The sequence below is a fragment of the Narcine bancroftii genome, chromosome 4 (assembly GCF_036971445.1).
Source record: "Narcine bancroftii isolate sNarBan1 chromosome 4, sNarBan1.hap1, whole genome shotgun sequence".
Classification (NCBI taxonomy): Eukaryota; Metazoa; Chordata; class Chondrichthyes; order Torpediniformes; family Narcinidae; genus Narcine; species Narcine bancroftii.
Genome location: NC_091472.1, coordinates 100,085,253 through 100,111,215, shown reverse-complemented (window position 1 = coordinate 100,111,215; position 25,963 = coordinate 100,085,253). Strand labels below are relative to the sequence as shown.

At 39.3% G+C, this 25,963-nt stretch overlaps 1 protein-coding gene across 2 annotated transcripts in view; it reads right to left on the bottom strand.

Annotated features, from left to right (window-relative positions):
• The window catches only part of pgm3 (phosphoglucomutase 3), an 89,601-nt gene that overhangs the window by 36,225 nt on the left and 27,413 nt on the right, over positions 1-25,963 (bottom strand). For both annotated transcript variants that reach the window (XM_069932207.1, XM_069932206.1), the window contains exons 6-8: positions 21,383-21,578; positions 4,574-4,731; positions 1,852-1,935 (exon numbers count right to left, since the gene is read on the bottom strand). In XM_069932207.1, the coding sequence (XP_069788308.1) occupies positions 1,852-1,935; positions 4,574-4,731; positions 21,383-21,578 (438 nt within the window). The remainder of the gene's footprint in view (positions 1-1,851; positions 1,936-4,573; positions 4,732-21,382; positions 21,579-25,963) is intronic.

The following is a 25,963-nucleotide window of genomic DNA, read 5'->3' as shown; positions in this document are numbered from 1 at the left end:
TAAGGTAGTTAAGAAGGCTTCTGGTATGCTGGCCTTCATTAGCTGGGGAATTGAGTTCATGGGCCATGAGGTAATATTGCAGCTCTATAAACTTTAGTTAGACCACACTTGGGGCATTGTGTTCAATTCTGGTTGCCTCATTACAGGAAAGATGTGGAAGCTTTGCACAGGGTGCAGAGGAGATTTACAAATGTAGCCCAGATTGGAGAATGCATATTATGAGGCAAGATTACAGAGTTGGCTAGGGCTTTTCTCTAAGGAGCAAAGAAGGATGAGATGTGAATTATTAGAGGCTACAAGACTATGAGAAGCATAGATAGGTTGGACACCTTTTCCCCAGGGCAACAGTAACAAACCCCAGAGAACATCAGGTTAGGGTGAGGGGAAGAAAGTTAAGGGGAGATGTCAAGGGGTTATGGAATGCAATGCCAAGGTGGTGGTGGAGGCCGGTACAATATGGAAACTTAAAAGGCTCTTAGATAGGATACAATGGGTGTGAGGTAGGGAAGGTTTAGACCAATTGGCCCAATTCCAATCCTATATCTTCGAGTCTAAATCCTGCGCCTATGAATTCTCTCAGATAGTTTTTCCACCACTGACCAAAGACTCATTGATCTATAATTCCTAGAATTCACCTAGGAATTATATTGCCTTCCACATTTGTATTCTTCCTTTGAGCCATGGATCATTGCCAATACCTGAGCTATCACTTCCCTGAATTACCAGACTAACCTGGGGAATATTGCAGACAGTCACGGGGTCTTATCAATGCAAATGCCTTTTAAGAAGCTCCAGCACTTCCTTTTCCTTAACCTCGACATACTCCAGCACATAAGCCTGTTCTACAATGACCTCACATTCACCAAGGTCCCACTCCTTTGTGGGTCTCACTCTCTCGTGAACAGCAAAGCAAAATATTCAATAAACACCTCCCCCATCTTCTTCACCTCCAGGCACAAGTGGTTCCCCTTATCCCTGAGCTGTCCTACCCTTCTCTCGTCATCCTCCTGTTCTTCACATATGCACAGAACACGCTTACAGTTTTCCTTAATCCTACTTGACAAGGTCTTCTCATGCCTTCTTTTATGAAAAGGATGGAAAATTTAGCTTAATTTTCTTTACATAGCACATTTAAAACAACTCACATTGACCAAAGTTCTGTACAGATCATAAATTACATCTTAACTTAAGCAGCTATTTAAAATGCAGAGTAAAACGGGTACCCAAGGTTCAGAATTGTACATACAACATGGTAACAATCACTTCAAAACACTTGTGAGTCAAAATGCAACTTCAGCCTGGATTTAAGAGTTAAAGGAAGGGGATGATTTGATGGAGGGAGGAATGTTGTTCCACAGTTTGGGGGCTACAATTGCGAAGACGCGATCTCCCCTGAGTTTGCGATTTGAGTGTGGAACAACTAAGCGCCCTAAGTTGGCCAATCTGCGGGGTCTTGAAGTGGAGTAGAGAGTTAGGAGATCGGTGATGTAGGTGGAGGCTGGTCCATTCATGGCTTTGTAAACAAACTGGAGAATTTTAAAATCTATCCTGAGCTGTACTGGCAACCTGTGAAGGGAGACGAGAATAGAGGTGATGTGGTCCCTTTCTTGGCTCCTGTCAGGAGCCTTGCTGCCGCATTTTGAACCATTTACAGACGGGATAATGATGACTGACTAATTCCCTGTGGAAAGAAGGGAGAATGTATAAACTCCTCACAGATAACACCCGAGGTTAAGATTAAACCTGGGTTGCAGGAGCTGGGCCTTACTGAGGAACCACTGCACTACCATGGTGAGTAGCTATTAAAAGTATGTAGGGTCATGAAATAATCTAATCTCATAATTTTATCACCTTCATGATATCTTCAATGTATCTTGTTGAGCTTCCATTTGCATAAGCAGTCTGTACCACTGCTATCTGCAAGTCCAAATCAGCCTAAGTAAAAAGAACACAGTAATACAGTTATTACAGGCAAGTCTGATGCCATAATTATGGTACCAATCCAGCATTCACTTAAATCTCTTTTCACTTCAATTTGAACTTCTGGTGTTCATTTAGGAATTATTGATCAAAACCTGCAGTTAAGCTGAATTAAACTCACCCCCCACCCCCCCCACACACATCCCCATCCCCCCCATCCACCCAACTCTGCTTTCCTTCATTCAGTACCAACCACCTAAGCACACTGCTGCATTTACTTTTCTGAAAACTCTTGTAATCGCATGGTATCAAGGGCACAGGAGACATTTTTTGACAGCAGCTCAAGTGAGCTGTGAGTCACCACAAAGGAAGGCTCATACAAATGAAAATATGTTGTTTTCAAAAGGATATGCATGATTGGAATTTACTTTAAAACAAGCTTAGTAAATTTTTAAAAATATTCATTTTCAGCAATCTTAGATCCCATCCCTTAAAGCTCGAGAGGTCAGTGGAGAAGATGTGGAAGTGCTTTGAGGGCTGTCAGATGGCAAGTTCTAGGATTTAGACCCAGTTATGATGAAATACTATTGACACATTTCAGATAATGCACAACTTGGATGGAAACCTGCAGGTTATGGTGTTAATATCTACCTGCCATTCCTATCCTTCTTAGAGGTACAGATCGCAAGTTTTGGAGTTGTCTGAGTGAGCAATTGTTTTGCATTTGTAAATGGTAAACACTGCAGTCATTGTGCACTGGAGGTAGAGAGAATGCATGCTGGATGGGGTACCAACCAAACGGAGAGTGTTAAGCCTCTTGAAGGCCTAGGAGTAGATGAACAGTGCTGGCAGTTCCTCCAGGTAGATGGATACATCCATTTGTATCTGTGGGTCAGATCATGACATTGACTTCACTGCCACGACCACCGAAGGATCCAATGTCGCAGATTTTATGAAGCTTGCTTGTTAGCAGCTGTGAAACATTCTGCAGGTATATTACCTGCACCAAGATTCTTCAGGTTTCGAGTAACTTCGAGACATCTTCTTCATCAGCAACAGGTATTCTGTTCTCTGGTTGGCCAAAAACCTGTGGTTCTATTTTATTCTTGTAGTTGGAGTTTCTGCTCATACCACCCTTCTGGTGCACTGCAGTATTTTTAGTTTATGATTTTCCATTCTCATCTCTACTGCAATTGCTCTTTTCTGATCTGATAATTACTTTCTTCAGACTCTTGAATGTAGCTGTTGGTTTCAATATCAAATAACTTCCCAACTGTCTAGAATCCAATATTTTTCGTTTCTCTGTAATTGACCAAATCACAGCTTGTGGTAGATCATGCAGCTTGTGGTAGATCATGCAGCTTGTGGTAGATCATGCAGCTTGTGGTAGATCATGCAGCTTGTGGTAGATCATGCAGCTTGTGGTAGATCATGCAGCTTGTGGTAGATCATGCAGCTTGTGGTAGATCATGCAGCTTGTGGTAGATCATGCAGCTTGTGGTAGATCATGCAGCTTGTGGTAGATCATGCAGCTTGTGGTAGATCATGCAGATGGCTGCTGTTCATCTGTGGCTAATTCCTGTTTTAGTTCCTCATACAAAAGCTGCGAAACAGCAGTGTTTTCTGCCTGTGGTTAAATCTCATGGATAAAAGACAACAGGGCAACGAAAGATTAATTACATTAATGTGATACTTCATTTCAAAACTGTTGTCACCCAAATACCGAAAAACAATTCTGATTTTTCATATCTATAAAGATGATACAAATATTAAAACAACAAAGTTTGAGATAAAACTTGAAAATATTGGAAACTTATGACTGACAAAATCTGAGTTAATGTCCCAGAAGACCTATGATCTGATTTTTCTGATTGTTCTCTCTCATCTTTTTCCAAAAGCTTTGTTTCCTGTGAAAAAAAAATTGGGGATTATGATAGACAATTTCAAGAGGAACTCAAAGATAATTTCAGATTTGCTGTCTCATGTAGGAAGTTGGAGAAACATTAAATTAACTTGAAATTAACATTCAGCACATACTTCCCACAATTGTAACAGAATACATCACAACTGTTGCAACATTGAAGGGACATTTCTGCTGCATTGTATATTCCTGAAGACAATAAATGCTATTGTTAAGTACATTCAAAATGTCATTCCCTGAAGAACGTGTGCATCAAATTGGGTTCAATCGATATCAAGGTAATGCTCAGCATCCATATATGCAAGTGTGGTGCACTGAGGTAGCAGCAAGCAAGTACAAATTCAAAAAGACTAGAAACAGGCTTTATTCCAGTAAAAGTCTGAACACCAGTTCAAGCCTTGGGAGCTCCCCATGTGACTGGCTCAGGTTTATATTCAGGTCAGCCAATTGACAGCTGGCCAGGTGGAGTCCGCCCCTTAGGTGGTCTTCCTGCAGGTACAGGGATCGCCTCCTGCAGTAGGCTTGCTTTGGGGCAATATACTCGTAGACTTAAAATGTAACAGAATAGGTTATAGACCAAAAAAAGTATGTGATTGGAAATTTCTAAGGTGATTTTCATGATCAGCAGCTCAAAATCCATAATATACTCCCCAAAGTGTGGAAAAAGCAAACTCTTTGTTATCCATTATAATGACTAATCAATCTCATCGTGATATGAAAGAAAAGTTCTACCTTGGCAAGAAGCTCTTTTAGAAATGTGGTCATTAAAGTTGCGATCTTATCACCATCAAGAAGGTGGAAACATCCAGACTGATCAAAGTAATAATATACAATTCTGTCCCCGTCGCCATCAAATGAACAACATCGCTCATTTGCCTTCATATCCAAGCCTGTAGTAATAAAAAATTCAGCGGTTAAAATGTTCCACAGCAATAGAACAGATATTAAATAGAAAGGTTCCTTCCCCCCCCCCCCCCCCCCCCAGTGGTATCATCCAAAGATCTCTCATGACAGGAACATGGACATGCAAATTAGACAATCCAAGTTCAGGATATCTGGAACAGATAACTGTGCACACCAATAGAGACGAGCAGAAATGATTCTGGTTTTCAATCGGAGAGCATGAAAAATTCACTATTACAAAAGATCAACTGTGAAGCTGGCTGATATACAACATGAACAGCATGGTTAACTAGTGGTTAGCACAATGCTATTACAGCGCCAATGACCAGAGTTTAAATCCAGCGCTGTCTGTAATGAATTTGTACTTTCTCCTGCTTGGGTACTCCAGTTTCCTCCCACCAAAAACATACATGGTTTGTAAGTTAATTGGTGTATTTGGAGGCATGGGCTCAGAGGTTGGATGGGCCTGTTACTAGGCTGCATATCCAAATTTAAATTAAAATGAAAAAAAAAACCAATAGTCAACATTGACTACACATAGATCTTAACAAGGCCTTTGACAAATCCCGCATGGAATACTGGACCGGCAGGTAAGATGACATGGGATCCGGGTGAGCTAGCCTCCCATAGAGAAAATTAGCCAAGTGGAAGAAGTCAGAGAATGGTACAGGAGGGGTGTTCTTCAGATTGGAGGCCTCTGACCATCAGTGTGCTCCAAGGATTGGTGCCAGGTCCACTGTTGTTTGTCAACTATATTAATGATTTGGATGAGAACATAGGGGACACGATCAGTGATTTTCGGGTGACACAACAATTGGTTGTTATGGAGGATAATGAAGAAAGTTGCCCAAGGATACCACATGGTGAAGATCAACTGGGAATGCAGGCAAGGGAATTTAATTCAGACAAGTACAAAAAGATGCCTTTTGGGAAGATAAATCAGGATAGGGCATACAGTATGATGCCCTTGCCCAGCGTCCTGGGGATAATTGTAGAAATAGAGAGTTCAAGGGGTTCAAGTACATAGTTCCCTGAAAGTAGTGACACCTGTATGCATGTTGGTGAAGAAGACTTATTAAATGTTTGCCTTCATTGGACAAAGAATTGAGAACAAGAGTTGGGGCTTCATTTTATAGTTCAAGACATTGTGGGGCTCCACTTGGGATTATCATGTGCCATCTGGTCAACAAACAAAAGGAAGGGTGTGAGTAAGCTAAAAAGAGTGCAGAAACAATTCACGGGTTGTTGCTGGGATTGGAGTGCTTGAGTTGCAAGGAGAGTTTGGATAGGCTGGGACAATTTTCCCAGGAGCAAAGGAGACTGAGGAATGACCTTTTAGAAGTTTATAAAACCACGATTGACATAGTGAATAGTGACAATCCTTTTGCCCAGGAGGGAAAGTTTAAAACAAAAAGACATAGGTTTAAGAGAAAAGGGGAATTAAAGAGAATCAGGTTTTTCCATAGAGGGTAACTAGAGTAAGTTGGAAAACTAGAACTTACATTAGCTTGGAAATAGGAGACCAAAGTTGATGGTAGAGGCTTGTTTTCATCATTGTATACCTGTGACTAGTGATGTGCCACAATGAATGCTGCTGGAGAGGCCTTGTTTGTAACAGATACAAATGAGGTGAATGTGGGAGACATGATCAGTTTGTTCATGGATAATTCAGATGGGTGAAGTTGTTGATAGTAGGCTTAGACTGCACAAAGATATCCAAGTGTGGGGGAATGGACTGAGAAATGTTAGACAGAGTTTAATCCAGACAAACGTGAAGTGATGCTTTTGGGACCATTTGATGCAAGGACATACACCATAAATAGTCGGGTCCTAGAGAAATCCGAGGAAAATAGAAACCTTGGGAGCACATCCACAAATACTTGAAGGTGGCAAATCAGGTGGATAGCAATGGTTCAGAATGCATATGGGATATTGCCCTTCATTACTCAGATATTGAATACAAAACTCATCCTCCAGCTTTATAAGACCTTAGTTTGACCTCAGTGGATTACTACATGGAGTTGTGGTCACCAAGGTAGAGAAAGAATTTGATAGCACTGGAGAAGGTGCAGAGGAAATTTACCAGGATGTTGCCTGGGATTGAGTAAGTTCAGTTACGAGGAGAGTAGCGAGGTTGGGTATGTTTTTCCCTTAAGATGAGGAGATTAAGAGATGTAATTGAGGTATATAAAGTTATGAGGGGTATAGATAACGTAGACCACAGGAAGGTTTTCCCTATATCAAAGGTAAATAAAACTGGAGGACGTAGGTTTATCGTAAGATGTAAGAAATTCTGAGGGGGGATCTTTTTCTCCCCCAGAGAGTGGTGAATGCACTGGGAGATTGGTGAAACCAGACTCACTGACAGCATTAAAGAATTTTCTTGATGAGCACTTGAATCACACAGGCATAGAGAGCTAAATGTGGGTAATTGGGTTAATACAGGAGAATACCCACTGATCAACACGGAACTTGACACCAGGTCAACAATGTCAGCAAGACCAAAGAGCCTACAGACTTCGAGAGGAGGGGTTGAGCTCTTCCCCTCCCCCACCCCAATCCCAGTCATATCAATGGTGTTGGGGTGGAGGCTGTAGATTGCTTCAAGTTCCCAAGGGTAATCATCCCCAGATCTCCAGGGATTTGTCTGGCTTCACCAATATCTATGAAAAAGTGCACCATGCCTCCAGAAACTTGAGGAAACTTAGCATGACACCAGTATCTCTTAACAACAGATAGGTAGGTTCCCCTTTGAAACCATCCTATCAGGATGTATTGCTGCCTGGTACACGAACTGCTCTGCACAAGACCACAAGAAACTGCAGAGAGTTGTGAACATAGTTCATTCTATCATACACACAGTTTCCTTCATAGACTCCTGGAAAGGCAGCCAAAATATTTTTTTAAAACTTGTACCATCCTGGTCATACCATCTTCAGCCTCCTTCCATCAGGACTAAGGCAAGTATGAGATCAAATAGCACTAATTTCAAGGACAGTTCCTTTCCCACCATTGTCAGACCACTGAACAACCCCAAATGGTAAGATTATTTTGCCTTTACTCCTCACCAACTTATCTTTCCTGTAACTCTGTACTTTTGTACAGCGTCTTTCTTGTTCTTTTATGCATGTCCACTGGTCTGCTCACAAAACAACCCCCATCACTACCTGTGACAATAAATTTGAACTTGAAATATCAGGTCAAATAGCATCTTTGGGGAGAGAATCATAACATTTCATCAAAACTAGTAAAGTGAAAGAGTATGCTTTACATTACAGAGAAGGAGGGAGAGTCAAAGACCATGGTGGTCCAGTTGACACAATGCCAAGATGGAAAACAGAAAATGGAGGTCAATATGCATGCTGTCTCGCCAGTCTCCAACCAGATGCCATCCTTATCGACCTCCAACTTCCATTAACCCCTTACCCTGGTCTCTCTTTCCTTCTTCCCCTCCTCCTTCTCAGATCAGTGAACCATCTTTCTTTGACCACTTCCTTCTCCATATCACTTCTCAGCTTTTTTTCTCTTCTATCCTCTCACAAATATACACTTATTACCTGGTAACCTGTGTTCCTTCACCTTCCCCTCAAAAACCTTTTCTTTTTCTCCAGGTCTCTGCCTGATTTTTGGCACTCCTGAAGAAGTCTTCAGGTCTGAAATGTTAATTGCCTTTTAATTTCTTTGGATGCTGCATGACCTGCTGAATTTCTCCAACAAAGTGTGAAGTGACACTCTTTGGAAGATCACATTTGAAGCATAGCGCATGGTTAACGACAGGATTCTCAGCAGAATGGAAGAACAGTACCAAGATGGCAGCGTAGCTGGAGCCCACAGCGGCCTCTCCAGATCGGGTGCAACAGGAACTCCCTCAAGTAGGTGCCGTACTCAATCTTTGAGCAGATGAGGATGGAGATTGGAATTCAGTGAGTTGGACATTGAATTTAGGGAATGCCAAGCAAGAGCAGAAGAGGCTGTGAAGTGTACAGACTCAACTTCCAGGGGAGGGGGGCAGAGCTTGCGTCCTCTCGAAAGGCTGAGAGGATCGCTGGGAGCTCACAGGGAGATGCAGTGGCTTTGACCTTGAGAGACATCATACTGTGAGTGGTTTTCCCTTTTAAAAAAAACAGACAATTTAACATCCAGAATCCAGCAGATGCCAGGAAACCCAGCCTTGATGACGGCGCAGTAGTAGCCTGCAGTGGCTTCTTCGGATCAGGTGAACAGTCTCTATCATACATTTTAACATCTAAAGCCATATTTCAGCCTGTCTCTTGTGTAACCATGGCCCACCTTTGAAAAACGATGTATTCTGGCACTTTTATTTTTAAATATACATTTCACTGTCCTGCAAGGATATAGGGGCAGCTGAGGGTCCAAAATGGCAGGGTAGCAGTCGATCGCAGTGGCCTCTTCAGGACCTGGTGTTTCTAATCCGACGCTATTTGTAGTTATGTTGCTTTTATTGTAGTTCTGCGATTTCAGAGAAACACTATCTCATTTTTTTCCTTAAAGTGACAAATAAAGCCTACAATGGGATCTCAGGATTCAAGTCCATGAAACCCTCGAGGTGGAAGCAAAAGTTGATAGGATAGCAAAAAAGGCTTATGGTGTGATGGTTTTCACAAGTTGAGGTTTGATTTCAAGAGTCATGAGGTAATGCTGCAGATCTCTAAAGCCCTGGTTAAACCACACTTAGAATACTGTATTCAATTCTGATGCCTCATTGTAGGAAGCTTATGGATGATGCAGAGGTGATTTACCAAGATACTGCCTGGATTGAAGAGTATGCATATCTTATCAAGAAAGGGTGAATGAGCTAGGGATTTTCTCTTTGGAGCAACTGAGAATGGAAACCTGCTGAGTTTTTACTTTTACCACAGTGTCTACAGAATTTTGTGATTTGCTACAGAGAATGGGAGGTGACTTAGAGGAGTATAATGAAAGGCATAGTTAGGGTGTACAGTCAGCAATTTTGTCCCCAGGGAGGCAATGGCCAATAACCAGAGACCATCTGCTAAGGTGAGTTGGGAAAAATTTACCAGTGACAGAGGTTGTTTGTTTGTTTTATTTTTTTTTAAAAGAGTGCTGGGTGCCTGGAACACACTCTGAGAGTTGAACCTGATAAACAAGGACATTTAAATGCAATAAAATGGATGGTTATAGGTTGTGAGGGAGGGAAGAGTTAGATTGATATGGAATAGGTTCAAAAAGGTCAGCACAATGTTAAGGGCAGAAGGACCCATGCTGTACTGTTCTATGTTCACATTTCTTTCATCTAATTTGATGATACTTCTCATGCCTCAGAAGGCTCTTTCAGGTGGCCAGAATATCCCAATATTCTACCCCTATGCGGCTCTTGGGGTACCCACTTGAAAGAGCAGGAGGTGCCTCCGAGGCGCTTTATAACCCTCCTCCAGGAGGGATAATCGCCGGAGCACTGAAGACCCCCTGGGCACCGAAATGCAGCCGCCTGAAAGCAGCTGCTAAGGGGCAGGTTAATGACAATCAGCCAGCGACCTAAATCACCGCGCCTGATAGCCCCCCTCCCCACTGGAACAGGACGTCGAGGCCCCAGCTCTGACATCCCACGCCAGCAACCCCTGCCCCGACGTCCCGATGGGACAAGAGCTGGAGTGCGCTCCGAGGTGCCTCTCCTGCAGCTGTCCCTTTCAGGTGAACAGCGCAGCACTTTCAGGGCTGCCAACCTGAATGGTTTGCATCTGCTTCTGCAGGCACATTCTTGGCGGAGAAGCACCTGAAAGCGGCTAGAGAAACCTTCCTTTTTTTGATAAATGTGCGTCACTTCTACCAGAAATGCCCAGGAGTCAAATGCATCTCCATTTTCCCCCACATCTGTTCTCAGTCCCACAAATCGCATCAGCCTCCACATTCAATTAATCATTTATCACCTTCACAGTTACTGCATCATCAAACATACCTTCAACACTTCCCTCCCTACCACCTTCTCAGCATTTGGACTGTTGGTTTGTTCTTCACTAACCACTCTCATTGTTCTTGCAGTTACGTGCAACTGCAGAAGATTCAACATCTGCATTTTCAAATTGTTTCTTCCCACCATCTAGGGACCTAGATAGTCCTTCCAGCTGAAATAGTGATTTGCTTACACTTCTTCCAATTGAGTGTTTTGCATTCAGTGTTTATTGATTGATCTCCTCCAGTGTAGAATCGAAACGCAGATCATGTAATCACTGACAAACTCTCCATCCCATTCTCTTTTTTTTTTAAATATATTTTTTTTTTTTTAAATATATTTTTGTTTTTTCTTCAAAAAAATATACAGAAAAACTCTCCAATAAATAAAACTTTTTCTTTATAAAAAAACAAAAAACATCTCTCTCTCCTCCCCCCTCCCCTCCCCCCCCCCCACACTTTTCACAATATAAATCCACACACCGTCAGGGCTCACATTTATGTTGACCATCAAATATTTTATATGGGGAAGTCACTTGCATTTATGCTATAGCAGCATTTATTTTATTATTGTATTCATAATTACAATTGGACCCCTATATGATCCAAATATGGCTGCCATATCTTAATAACTATGCCATATTTGTTCTTTAAGTTGTAATTTTTTCCCCACTGGTATGCAACTATTCATCTCAGCAGTGCATCACACTATAACGTAGAAGGAAGTTGGATTTCCACATAATCACAATACATTTCTTAGCCACTGCAAAGGTTATTTTAACAAATGAAATTTGGAATTTAGTTTATTTCAATGAAGTTGCCAAAAAGATAAAGCTCTGGGTTGCCTGTGAATGCATTAACAGTGAATGCGCTGGTTATTCTTGTTAATATTTTAGTAATATCTTGCCTGAAAGGTCTCAGCTTCACACACGTCCATGTAGCATGTAAGAACATTACTATTTCTATCCCACACCTAAAACATATTTCTGGTATTTCAGATTTTGAAATGTGTAACTTCTGTGGTGCGAGATATAATTGGTGTCAGAAATTATTGCACTAATTTGCAATTTGCCTTTATAATTAATGTCATGCTATCCAAGCACTAATCAGACCAAAATCTTTCCATTATTGCAACACCTAGATCAGACTCCCATCGATCTCTAAGCCTGGTTTCGCATTTTCATTCTGGAAAGCAGAGAACATCTTAGTTATAAATTTAGGTGTATTCCCCAGCCAAATCACTTGTTCCATTTCACTAATTTCAGGTGGGGCCAAGTTTGACCCCATTTTTCTCTTAGGAATGATCCTAGTTGGAAAAAACAAAAGAAAACTCCATTAGGCACTTGATTTATTTCTCAATTGTTCAAACGACACAAGAGATCCCTCCATATAGCGGTCATCAATATATTTTATTTCATTATCATACCATTAATTCTATATTTTGTTACACAGATTCATAGGCAGCGACACATTTTTACATAATGATGTTCTTATTATATCTGCTTGGTTTCCCCAATACACTCATTTATTTCTTGCTACATTCTAATCATATGTATTAATATAGGGTTATCCATTTTATTGTTATTAACATTCCACTTATAAAGTATTTTGCTGTTTCTTTTTCTATCAAATTGAATACCATTTGGTTCCAAGAAGTGGGATGGTTTCCTCCAAAAAAAATGATAAAAATCTTGGTTGTGCTGACAAATAATATTTCTTAAAGTCCAGAAGTCTAAGACCTCCACATTTATAGTCCCATATTAGCTTTTCCAATGAAAGGCTCGGCACTTGGTTATTCCATAGGGATTGCCGTATATAATTATTTAATAATGTAAAGACATTTTTAGGTAGTGCAATAGGGATTGATTGAAAAAAATACTGTAATCTTTTTTTTTCAATTTTTTATTTTTCACACCATAAATCACATTAACCATGATACACACCTTTTCCTTTTCACACATTTACAGTGCCATTTCCTCCCCCCCCCACCCCCCCTCCCCCCCCCTCCTCCCACCCCCCCCCCCTCCCATCCCCCCCCCTCCCATCCTCCCTCCCCACCCTCCCCACCTCCCCCCTCCCGTCCATTCAAAGTACAAAATCCAGGACACACCAAACCAGTCAAACAATGTTGTCATTCAACAAAAATACACAAGAAATTCCACTGAGTCCATTCTTTTCATTTCCTTTTCCTTCCGTTAACTTAGGTAGTGATTGTCCCCGGTAGGTTTTCGCTATTGTGTTTCATGCAAGGCTCCCATATTTGTTCAAATATTTCAATATTATTTCTTAAACTATATGTTATTTTTTCTAATGGAATACATTTATTCATTTCTATATACCATTGTTGTATTTTCAAATTATCTTCCAATTTCCAGGTTGACATAATACATTTTTTTGCTACGGCTAGAGCTATCTTAACAAATCTTTTTTGTGCATCCTCCAAATCAATTCCAAATTCTTTGTTTTTTAATGTTACTTAGGAGGAAGATCTCTAGATTCTTTGGTATATTGTTTTCTGTTATTTTATTTAATATCTGATTTAGATCTTCCCAAAATTTTTCTACTTTCTCACATGTCCAGATTGCATGAATTGTTGTTCCCATTTCTTTTTTTACATCGAAAACATCTATCAGATACTGTTGGGTCCCATTTATTTAACTTTTGAGGTGTAATGTATAGCCTGTGTATCCAGTTATATTGTATCATACGTAGCCTCGTATTTATTGTATTTCTCATCGTTCCAGAGCATAACTTCTCCCATGTTTCCTTTTTTATCTTTATATTTAAATCTTGTTCCCATTTTTGTTTAGTTTTACCAGTTGTTTCCTCATTCTCCTTTTCTTGCAGTTTAATATACATATTTGTTATAAATCTTTTGATTATCATTGTATCTGTAATCACATATTCAAAGTTACTTCCCTCTGGCAAACTCAAACTGCTTCCTAATTTATCCTTCAAGTAGGATCTCAATTGGTAATATGCCAGCGCTGTATCTTGAGTTATATTGTATTTATCTTTCATTTGTTCAAAGGATAATAATCTATTTCCTGAAAAACAATTTTCTATTCTTTTAATCCCTTTTTTCTCCCATTCTCTAAAGGAAAGGTTATCTATTGTAAAAGGGAGTAACTTGTTTTGCGTCAATATTAGTTTTGGTAATTGATAATTTGTTTTATTTCTTTCTACATGAATCTTCTTCCAAATATTGAGTAGATGATGTAATACTGGAGAACTTCTATGTTGACCCAGCTGAATCCTTGATAAAATTACAAACAACATTAGAAAAATATAGAAGATTATCAGGTTATAAAGTCAATATGGACAAAAGCCGGATAATGGCATTGAATAATTTTGATTATGAAAGATATCAAAAAGGTAGTAGATTTAAATGGAAGATGGATGGAATAATGACAGATAATAGAGAAAGATTTACAGAAATGGAAATGTCTGTCAAGATTACAGTATTTTTTCAGGAGTCACGTGATGGAGTAGTGGCCGGACGGTGAACTCCAGCCCTCTCCAGAAAAGTCGGAAAAATAAAGGAAAACACAAAGGCACAAAAATAAAAATTAAAGTAAAGTGAGTATAAAGGTGGAAAGAAGATGGCAACGAAAAAAGAAAAATCGAAACCAACGGTAAGAAGAGAGGAAGAAAAGACAACGGAAGAAGAAGGAGAAGGCCTTACCTGTTCGAAGAGGCCCACGGTGGAGAGAGAAACCCGTTCCCTCAGGTCGGTAGAAAGTGGACTACAAAAATGGCTCGCTGAGCCAAGTAAAAGTGCGCCTCGCGCATGCGCATCACCGACGGGAGGGGGGACCAGCTGGGGAGTCGATCTCAACAGCCGGCAACGACAGCTGCAGAACACCTGCAGCAAGAGGAGAACACAGAAGACAACGAAAACAAGAAAGAAGAGAAGAAAACGACAACAAAGAAACAACAGATGGCCAACCCAGAGGAAGAAGAAGAGGAAGAGGAAGAGTACAGTGAAATAGAAGAAGAGAAAGGCAAGACAAAGGATATACTTTCTCTTATTAAAAAATACATGGAGTCATTTAAAGAATGGCAAGCACAAGAATTTAATGATTTAAGAAGAAGAATAAACAATACCGAAGAGAAAGTGAATAAAATAGATATGACCTTATCAGAAATGGGAAAAAGAATGGACAAGGTGCAAGAACGAGAAGCAGCAGTAGAAATGGAGGTAGAGGACTTAAAAAAGAAATTAGAGGAATCTAATAAAAAAGTTAAGGAGACACAAGAACTGTTAGCTCAGAAAATAGATATAATGGAAAATTATAACAGAAGAAATAACATAAAGATAGTGGACCTTAAGGAAGATGAAGAAGGCAAGAATATGAGAGAGTTTATAAAAGATTGGATCCCCAGGATACTAGGATGTCCAGAACTACAGCAAGAAATGGAAATAGAAAGGGCACATAGAGCATTGGCCTTTAAACCACAACCACAACAAAAGCCAAGATCTATTAGTAAAATTCCTAAGATATACTACAAGAGAAAAGGTACTGGAGAAAACAATGGAGAAAGTAAGAGAGGACAACAAGCCACTGGAGTACAAAGGGCGAAAAATCTTAATTTATCCAGATATAAGTTTTGAACTCCTGAAGAAGAGAAAGGAGTTCAATACAGCAAAGGTGATTTTATGGAAGAAAGGGTATAAATTTATACTAAAGCATCCAGCGGTATTGAAAATATTTATTCCAGGACAGCAAAACAGACTATTCTTGGATCCAGAGGAAGCACGAAAATTTGCAGAACATTTACAAAATAGACTGAGAGATGAAGACGTGTAACGAGAGTACAAAAGACTGCGAACTAAAAAGACACATAAGTTTTGAACTCCTGAAGAAGAGGAAGGAGTTCAATACAGCGAAAACGATCTTATAAAAAAAAATATTCTCGGATCCAGAGGAAGCAAGGAAATTTGCAGAACAACTACAAAGCAAGCAGAGAGATGAAGACATGTAATAAGAGTAAAAATGACCACGATTTATATGTATGTGGGTATGTGTGTATATGTATAGTGTGCATACATGAATGTATCCGTATTTAGAGGAAAATATAGAGAGTATAGACAAGAATTAATAAGGGAAGGAAATGGAATAGAGGGAATAAGGAGGGAATTAAAAGAGTGACCTTTGTTACATATGAAAAGTGAAATCTTTTCTGGGGGGGCTGGGTGGAGAGGAGTTACGGTCACTGCAAAATCAGCTGACGCTTGCGAGTGAATTCGCAAATCCAAATGGAGAGGGGAGATGTGGTTGTCCGACAAGGGATAAAGGACAACTCAGGAGGAGAAGGGGAGATTGGGGCTAAAGAAGTTTTAAATAGGAGAATAAGGAAAATGTTTGATGTTTTAGGAATGTTGTCTTATAAAGGGTTCAAAACAAGAAAACAGAAATGGATAAGAAGGAAAGGTAATGATGGAGAAACGGAAAGGGAAGATAAACAAAGTATAAAATGGCCTCGTTGAACTATATGACTTTAAATTTTAATGGAATACATAACCAAATTAAAAGGAAGAAACTGCTAAATTTACTGAAAAAAGAAAAAATTGATATAGCATTTGTGCAAGAGACACATTTAACTGAATTGGAGCACAAGAAATTAAAGAGAGATGGGGTAGGACACGTAACAGCAGCATCGTATAATTCAAAAGTGAGAGGAGTAGCTATATTAATTAGTAAAAATGTGCCATTTAAAATAGAAGAGGAAATAATAGATCCAGCAGGGAGATATGTAATGATAAAATGTCAGATATATTTGGAGTTTTGGAATCTACTCAATGTATATTCACCTAACGAAGAAGATCAAAAGTTTATGCAAGATATCTTTTTGAAGGTAGCAGATACGCAAGGGAACATATTAATAGGAGGGGATTTCAACCTGAATTTGGATTCAAATATGGACAAAACTGGGAAAAAAATTAACAGAAAGAACAAAGTAACCAAATTTATAATTAAATCGATGGAAGAAATGCAACTTTTGGATATATGGAGGAAACAACACCTAAAGGAAAAGGCATATTCATATTACTCGGCTAGACATAAAACATACTCAAGAATAGACCTATTTTTGTTATCAGCTCGTATGCAAGATAGAGTAAGAAAAACTGAATATAAAGCTAGAATACTATCGGACCATTCACCCTTAATATTGACAGTAAAGTTAGAGGACATCCCTCCAAGAATGTATTCTTTGGCTTGGCTTCGCAGACGAAGATTTATGGAGGGGGTAAAAAGTCCACGTCAGCTGCAGGCTCGTTTGTGGCTGACAAGTCCGATGCGGGACAGGCAGACACGGTTGCAGCGGCTGCAGGGGAAAATTGGTTGGTTGGGGTTGGGTGTTGGGTTTTTCCTCCTTTGCCTTTTGTCAGTGAGGTGGGCTCTGCGGTCTTCTTCAAAGGAGGTTGCTGCCTGCCAAACTGTGAGGCGCCAAGATGCACGGTTTGAGGCGATATCAGCCCACTGGCGGTGGTCAATGTGGCAGGCACCAAGAGATTTCTTTAGGCAGTCCTTGTACCTTTTCTTTGGTGCACCTCTGTCACGGTGGCCAGTGGAGAGCTCGCCATATAACACTATCTTGGGAAGGCGATGATCCTCCATTCTGGAGACGTGACCCACCCAGCGCAGCTGGATCTTCAGCTGGATCTTCACTATCTTCAGCTCAGAAATACAATAAATACGAGGCTATGTATGATACAATATAACTGGATACACAGGCTATACATTACACCTCAAAAGTTAAATAAATGGGACCCAACAGTATCTGATAGATGTTTTCGATGTAAAAAAAGAAATGGGAACAACAATTCATGCAATCTGGACATGTGAGAAAGTAGAAAAATGTGTATCATGGTTAATGTGATTTATGGTGTGAAAAATAAAAATAAAAATTAAAAAAAAAGGATTCAGCTGGGTCAGACACATATAATAGCACATCATGAGCAAATAAACTAATTTTATGTTCTTTCTGTCCAACTTCAATGCCCTTAATATCCGGATCTCCTTATAATCTTCGCCAGTGGTTCAATAGCTATGATAAAAAGTGCCGGAGACAGGATACCCCTGTCAACTTGATATACTCAACAGAAAGATCACTGACATCTGATTTTTAGTTATAATTTTGGCTTGTGGTTTATATAAAGAGTTCCAGTTAATAAATTTTCTGCCTATACCAAATATTTCCAATGTTTTAAATAAGAAAGATCATTCTAATTGATCAAATGCTTTTTCTGTATCTTGGAAGATAGTTATACTTCGAATCAACTTTGATTTTGCCATATGTATATTAAATAGCCGACAAACTATTTGAAGAATGTCTTCCTTTGACAAATCCCACCTAATCTGCATGTATTAATTTTGCTAGTTATTGTCCCAGTCTATTAGCTAATGCCTTTGTCAATATTTTATAATCAGCATTAAGAAGTGATATAGGTCTATATGATGAAGTTTTTAAGGGTCCTACCTTCCTACAGTAGCATTGAAATAGTTGAGAAAGATTCGGGAGGGTTTGGGTTCTACCACCTGGTCCAATACATCCATCATAAGGTGTATCATTAAATCTTTAAATTGTCTGTAGAACTCGGGAGGAAACCCATCCTCCCCCAGAGATTTGTTACCCAAGGCTTTCTTGATCTTTTTTCTCTTGTGAAAGAAGCATCTAAATTAATTCATTCTCTATCTTCTAATTTTGGAAGTTCAATATTTGTTAAAAATTTGTCCATCTCATTTTCATCTCCTAATAATTCTGATTTTTCATATAATATAAAAATAGTTTCTTAAAAGTATTATTTCTTTCTTTTTATGATATGCTATAATATCAGTCTGTTTTTATTGCATTTATCATTCTAAATGCTCCTCTACCTTTACCTGCCAAGATAAAATTTTATGCACCCGTTCCCCAAACCCATGTTTTTGTTTGGTTTTTACAAATGTATAGGATGGGAAAAAATGCATTAATCTGTTATATTTCAATTTTTTAAATTTTCTAACAGTCTATATTTTTCTTGTGACCTGTTCTCAGATATTCTTTTTCCAATTTTGTTATAATTTTCTCTACCATCTAGTAGTTCTGTAGCAGATTCTCTCAAAATTTTTTCTATAGGAAATAATTTGTTCTCTTAAATAAGCTTTAAGTGTATCTCATTAAAAATCTATTATCAGCAGAAAGAAAGGTTAGTTTCACAGAATTGTTCGGTTTCTTAATAAACTCAAAAGTCCTTTCTTTTCAACAGTGTAGCATTGAGTATACATCTGTATACATTTTGTTTTTCCCATTATTGCAATAGTTAATGGTGAATGATCTGATAGAAGTCACACCAAATATTCAATTTTTACCACTCTACTTTTTAAATTGAGTAGACATTAAAAACAAATCAATCCTTGTATGTGAATCATGTACCCTTGAGTAAAACGAATGGTCTCTTTCTAGGGGGTTAAGCTGCCTCCGTATAATCAATCAAATTTAAATCCTTCATAAATGAAAGTGTCTTTTTCAGCTTTTGCCATTGTTACGGTTTTAGCTGATGCAATAATGGACAGAAATGGAAATCTCCTCCAACCAGTACATTTAGTCTTCCCTCTGCTGCTTTTAAAAGTATATCCTTCATACAGGCTTCATTGTTATAATTTGATGCACAGATATTCATATGTCCATGATTCTGTATAAATTTTACAATGTACCATTACAAATCTTGCAGCTTGGTCAGTCAGTGTCTCTTCTATTATTGGTATATTTTTATTAATTAGAATAGTTACCCCTCTTGCTTTTGAGACAAATTAAGACAATATTACTTGTCCCACCCATCTCTTTTTTTTTTATATTTAGCATGTTCTGATTTAGGAAGATGCATTTCTTGTAGAAAGACTTTAGCCTTTCATTTTTTTTAGGTGTGCGAAGACCTGTCTTCTCTTCACCACCCACTTATCCCATTAACATTAAGACTAATAAATTTTAATGTACTATCCACATTGATTTTTCAAACAAATATTGTTTATTAAACCTTTTTGATTGTATGTATTATTTAAAGGAAAAAGATGACTATTATTTAAACAATGTCCTTGCCCTGACAGTGACATAAACAGAAAACACTGAAAACCCACAAAGCCCGCAGAATCACTCGAGGAAGAAGGGCCCCTCCCTTTAGCACCATCTTTTATAGATACTCCTCTCTGGGCACCATTCTCCCCCTTAGACCGAAATCTCCACCTTGCTACTACTTTTCTCAAGTTTTCTCTCTTTTCTGAGCTCTCCGTGAACATTTCAATAAAATTTACTTTTCAACAAATAGGACTTTTTAAAAAAAAAACAATTTTCACCTAGTCCCATTTTTAAAATTCTTCACAGTCTTCTTCTTTGACAACCTTAGTCTTTTCAGAAATATCGCAGGAAATCTTCCACCTCGCTCTTCGTCTTGAAAAATCGTCGATTACCTTCTGCTACTTTGATCCTACTTTGAGTCATCAAATATTTCAAGTTTTTGGAACACCGTTATCTTTTTACATCATCAAACTCCTTCCTTTGCTTAATCAAAGTAGGACTAAAATCTTTTTCATGGTCAGTCTTGAACAGACCATTATTTTGCTTAATGTATTCATATGCTGCTCCCAGAATGGTTTCCCTTTCTCAGTAATTCAAGTTTTACCAGGACCATTTGTGGTCATTGATTGCCATCTCTCTTGGGTCTGATGAGCCCTTTCAATATGCAGTTTTTCTCTGAATTTGTATTCTCCCAGCCCTCGTGGGATCCACGTTTCAAAGAGGTTCACCAGCTCTCTTCCCTCGATGCCTTCTTTCAGTCGAATAATTCAGACATTATTTAGTCTGCTAAAATTCACCATGTGGTCGATCTTGTCCAGCAGACCTTGTCTGTCTGACTCCCATTGCTTCGAATCTTTCTCCAAAGCTTTTAGCTTATTTTGTGTTTTTACCAAGTCGATTTCTGCTTGGGTTATTCTTTCCATTAAGTCTTCAATTATTAATTTCAGTCATGTTTCTCATTACATTTTCAACACCAACAAATCAGTTGCTCAAATTTTCCATTTTTTCCAGGATAATATTTAGTTCTTAGGTCCACCGGTCCTGAGGCTCCTTTTGCACCGCTCCCTTTCAGCCTTTCACTTGATGAGTAGAAACGTCTTCATTTTTTGTTCTCAGCTATCTTGGTTTCTTAGTAGTTGTTTTGTCCATTTTATTAGTGAAAGATTCTTAATTTTAAAGTTTTAACCATTTTTTTTTTTTAACACACACACACACACACACACACACACACACACACACACACACACACACACACACACTCTTCATGGAGAGCTCAATCAAAATACATTTGTCTAAGACCTTCAAATGGCCACGCCAAAATGAACTTAACCAATTTGGACCAGTTTGTCTCAGAACACAAGGTCATCTGCCTCCATCCCATCTGATCCACCACTCTCTTTAACCAATTTGGTTTGTCTCAGAATACAAGTTCATCTCCCTCTAACAGATTGCTTTTTTAAAAGCAATGTAAAATTCACTTGTTTCTCACTTTCCCAGATCTCTTGAAGGGTCATTGACCTGAAATGTTATTCATTTCCCCCCCCCCCCCCCCCACTTGTGGATGCTGACCTGCTGAGTAGTCTAAACATTTTCATTATCAATGGTTTAAAAATATTCTATTTTTGTAAAACAAATATAAGTACTTGCCTTGAGGTGGCTTCTGGTGGACTTTGACAAAATCTGCTCCACAGAGGTAGTTGAGTTTTCCAGTTGTACCATTATTGCACAAGTTTAATTTCAGCTTCTTCTCAAGATAAGGCTCCATTTCTTTTAGTTTTAGTGCACCAATACCATTTGCCCCATCCACATACAGTTGTCTCATTTCTTCAGGATGGGAAGGTATCTATAGCAATATTAAGATGCATCAACAGAATGTATTTAAGACTAATCTCAAAAGAATTCCTCCCCAATGAAATTTCTTAATCAATGATCAAACCTTCCAATTAAAAGGTTAGACTAAGCAGAGGGCACCTGGTGAACAAAATTCTTAACTAATAAAAGCATACAGAATTCTTAAGGCAATTGATAGTGTATACAATTTTTTTTTTTAAACTCTTTCTTTTTCCCCATTGCAAGAGCATAAAAGACAAGAGGGCCTTAATTTCAAGCGCAGGTATGAGATTTGGGGGTACTTGCATTTTGGGTTACATTATCTTCCTTCTAGTGTAGTTCAAATGTATCTTTGAAAGGTAATGCACCTTTACGAATGGAATCCACCATCTGCATCACTAGCTTTTTCAAAATAACCACGTAACAATTACAGCACAGAAACTGGTCAATTCAGCCATTCTAGTCCATGCTGAACACATTCTCCCACCTAGTCCCAATGACCCGCACCCACCCCATAACCTTCCATATCCCTCTCACCCATATACCTATCCAACTTTTCCTTAAATATTAAAATCAAGCCTGCACCTATCACTTTGGCCAGAAGCTCACTCCAAACTCCCACCATCCTCTGAGTGAAGAAATTCCCCCTCATGTTTCCCCTATACTTTCTCCCCTTCAGTCTCAATCCATGTCCTCTTGTTTAAATCTCCCCCACTCTCAATGAAAAAAGCCTGTTCACATTGACTATCTATCCCCCTCAATTTTAAATACCTTTATCAAATTATCCCTCAATCTTCTACACTCCAGGGAGTGAAGTTCCAGCCTGTTAAACTTTTCTGTATAGGTCAAACCCTGAAACCCGGGCAACATTTTTGTAAATCTTTTCTGCATTCTCTATTTTGTTGATATTCTTCCTATAATTTGGCAACCAAAACTGCACACACTATTCCAAATTTGGCCTTACCAATACCCTAAACAAATTCAACATGAGATCCCAACTTCTGTACTCAATACTTTGATTTATGAAGGCCAACATAACAAAATCTTTCCACACACTGAGTGTAGAGTTCTTGGAGTCTGGAACAAGCCTCCCAATGAGGCAGTGAATGCAATGACTCACAACATTCAGGTAGCAGAGAAATTGATGGACCTAATGAGGGTAAGTGGACGATTGTGGAGAGGCTCTGTTGGTGACCTGGATATGGTGGGGTGAGGGGTCTGTTTCAGTGCTGCACAGTTTTATGACTAAATGACTGTTAATAAGGTGATAACTATCCAAAGTGATTTTGACAGATGAACATCTACCACTCTCGTCCGTTGACTTTCCTGCAGATCTTGACATAGCTGACCACACCATTCTCCTCAATACCACTCCATAGATGAGAGATCACTGGCTGGCTTTTGTTGACACCTATCTGGTGGTAGTTAAGAAAAAAAACAAAATACGCAACCCGGAAAAACAAATGAGAAAAATAAAAACTGACAAAACAAGGAAGAGATGTCAAAGTGAACGGAGGTCCTTGAAGAATGAGGCTGGAGATTATAGTTTATAGGAGGTATTAAAGAGATATTTTGCATCAGTCTTTATCATTGAAAAGACTATGAACATTCCATTTGTACTAAAGTTATAGAGGTGTGGTGGCTCACCACAAGGCAGGCAAACTGGCCCCGCTTGTAAGCCACGCGGCGGGGCAGCTGACCAAGATGGCGCCATCGGGGGTTTTCCTACCTTCCAGCTCGGGGCTCAGAAACCTGCGCTTGGGGACCGGGTGACGTTAGCGCCCTCCAGCGCGGTTCTCAGCCAAGTCCAGGCTGGGAGTACAAGTGCAGCCCAGCAGCCTGCAATAAACTAGTCTGCTCACTGAGCTCAACCCATTTGGTTGCATGTGTTATTGCAGGAGCAGTGGAGCCGCCGCTACAGAGGAAGAATTAACTACCACCGACATCACTAAAGAATTAGTACTGGACAAATCAACAAGGCAAAGGAGTAATAAGTATCCTGGTTTGTAACATATGCTCCTAAAGGAAGTGGCTACAGAGTTAGTTGATATATCCGTTGTAATTTCCAAAAATTATCATCTCTGGAGAGGTACCAAAGGATTGCGAAAGTGCTCATGTAATACTCTTGCTCAAAAAGGGTAGGAGACAAAAAGTGTAAATATTGGCTGGTGAGCCCAATACTTGACATTAGAAAAACATTTGGATGAATTATAAAAGAAATAAACGCACAGTCTTTTTCCCCCCAGAGGAGTCAATAAACCAATGGAATAAAGAGGATTAGAGGTATAAGAGAGGAATTAGTCAAAACTGGTTGGAAAGGCACTCACAGGGAAGGCAGCAGAACAGCAATGGGTGGGGTTTCCGCGAGAAATAAGGAGGTGCCGAACAGGAATATTCCGAAAAAAATGAAATAATTGAATGGAAAATGACAACTGTGGCTGACTAGAGAAGTCAAAGGCAAAAGAAAGAGCAAACAAGGAAGCAAAGAGACAGGGACTGAGAAGCTTTTAGAAGGGAAACGAAGAATGTCATGAGGAAGGAAATTTGAACTTTGAAAGGGAACTAGCAAATAATGTCAAAAAGGATACCAAAAGCTTTTCAACTATTTAAAAAAAGCAAGAGTAGAGAAAGGGACAATAGAAATGATGCTGGAGGAATATTAATGGGAGATGAGGGAGGAACTGAATGAGTATTTTGCATCACTGTGGTAGACAATGTCAGTATACCTGACTTTCAAGCCTGTCAGGGAGGAGAGGCGAATGCAGTCATGATCACTAGACAGAGATAGAAGGTGCTTGGGAAGTTGAAATGACTAAGGGTGGGTAGGTAAGTCTCTTGGGCCAAATGGAATGCACTTTTGGTTCTGAAAGAAGTAGCTATAGAGATTGTGGAGGCAGTAGCCATGATCTTCCAAGAATCAATAGATTATGGCATTATTCTGGAAGAATGGAAAATGATAAAGGTCAATCCGCTATTTAAAAAGGGAGGCAGGCAGAAGAAAGGAAATTATAGCCTTTTAGCCTAGCATTGGTGGTTGGGAAGCTGTTAGAGTTGGTTGTCAAGGATACAAAGTGGTTACAAAGTTTCTGGAGGTGTATGACAAGATAGGCCAAAGTCAACATTGTTTCCTTTAGGGAAAATCTTGCATGACAAACCTACTGCAATTTTTTGAGGAAACCACAGCAGGCTCGATAAAGGACGTGCAGTGGATATTGTATATTTGGACTTTCAAAAGACCTTTGACAAAGTACTGCATATGGGGCTGCTTCACAAAATGAGACTCCATGGAATTACAGGAAAGATACTAATGTGGGTACAGCATTGGCCTATCGACAGGAAACAGAGTGGGAATAAAGGGTTCATATTCTGGTTAGTTACCCAGTTACCTATGGTGTACTGCAGAGGTCAGGGTTGGAGCCACTTCTTTTTACATTGTATGTTAATGATTTGGATGGCAGATTAAGTGGCTTATTGGCTAAGCTTGCAAATGATACAAAGATAGGTGGACATGCAGCTAGTGAGGAGGAAATGGAGAAGCTGCAGAGAGATTTGGTTAAATTAGGAGAATGTATTTTATTTTTCATTTATTTTTCCAATGTTGGAAAGTGTATGGTCATGCACTTTGGTAGAAGGAATTATTTGAATAGGGAGAAAATTTAAAGGTACAAAGGGACCTTGGAAACCTCATGGAGGACACCCTAATGGTTAACCTCCAGGTTGAGTCAGTGGTGAAGAAGACAAATACAATATTTGCATTCATATTATAGAGGAATAAGGTACAAGAGCAGAAATGTGATGTTGAGGTTTTACTCCTCATTTGGGAGTACAGGGTTCAGTTTTGGGATCCTTATTTAAAGAAGCATGTTGTCACATTGGAGAGGTTCGAGAAGATTCACAAAAATGATTTCTGTAATGAAGGGATTAGCATATGAGGAATGTTAACAGCTCTTGGCCTGTACTTCTTGGTTCAGAAGAATGGGGGACCTCAGAAGCATTTTGAATGTTGAAAGCCCTAGTCAGACTAGATGTGGCAAGGTTGTTTCCCATGGTATGGAAAATCAAGGACAAGAGGGCTCAACTTCGGGATTAAAACAGATGTGGAGGAATTTCTTTAGACAGAGTGGTCACCTTCTTGAATTTGCTGCCACAGGCAGCTATGGAGGCCAAGTCGTTTGGTGTATTTAAGGCAGAGATTGACAGCTATCTGGGTATCAGGGTATCAAAAGTTGTACAAAGAGAAACCTGGGGAGTGTGGCTGAGTAAGAGAATGGATCAGATCATGATGGAGTGGGGAGCAGACTTGAAAGGCCAAATTGCATACTTCTGGTCTTGTGGAATTAACTACCAAAGAAATAGAAGTGGGAAACAATTATTTTGCTCTTTAGATATTTGAAGATA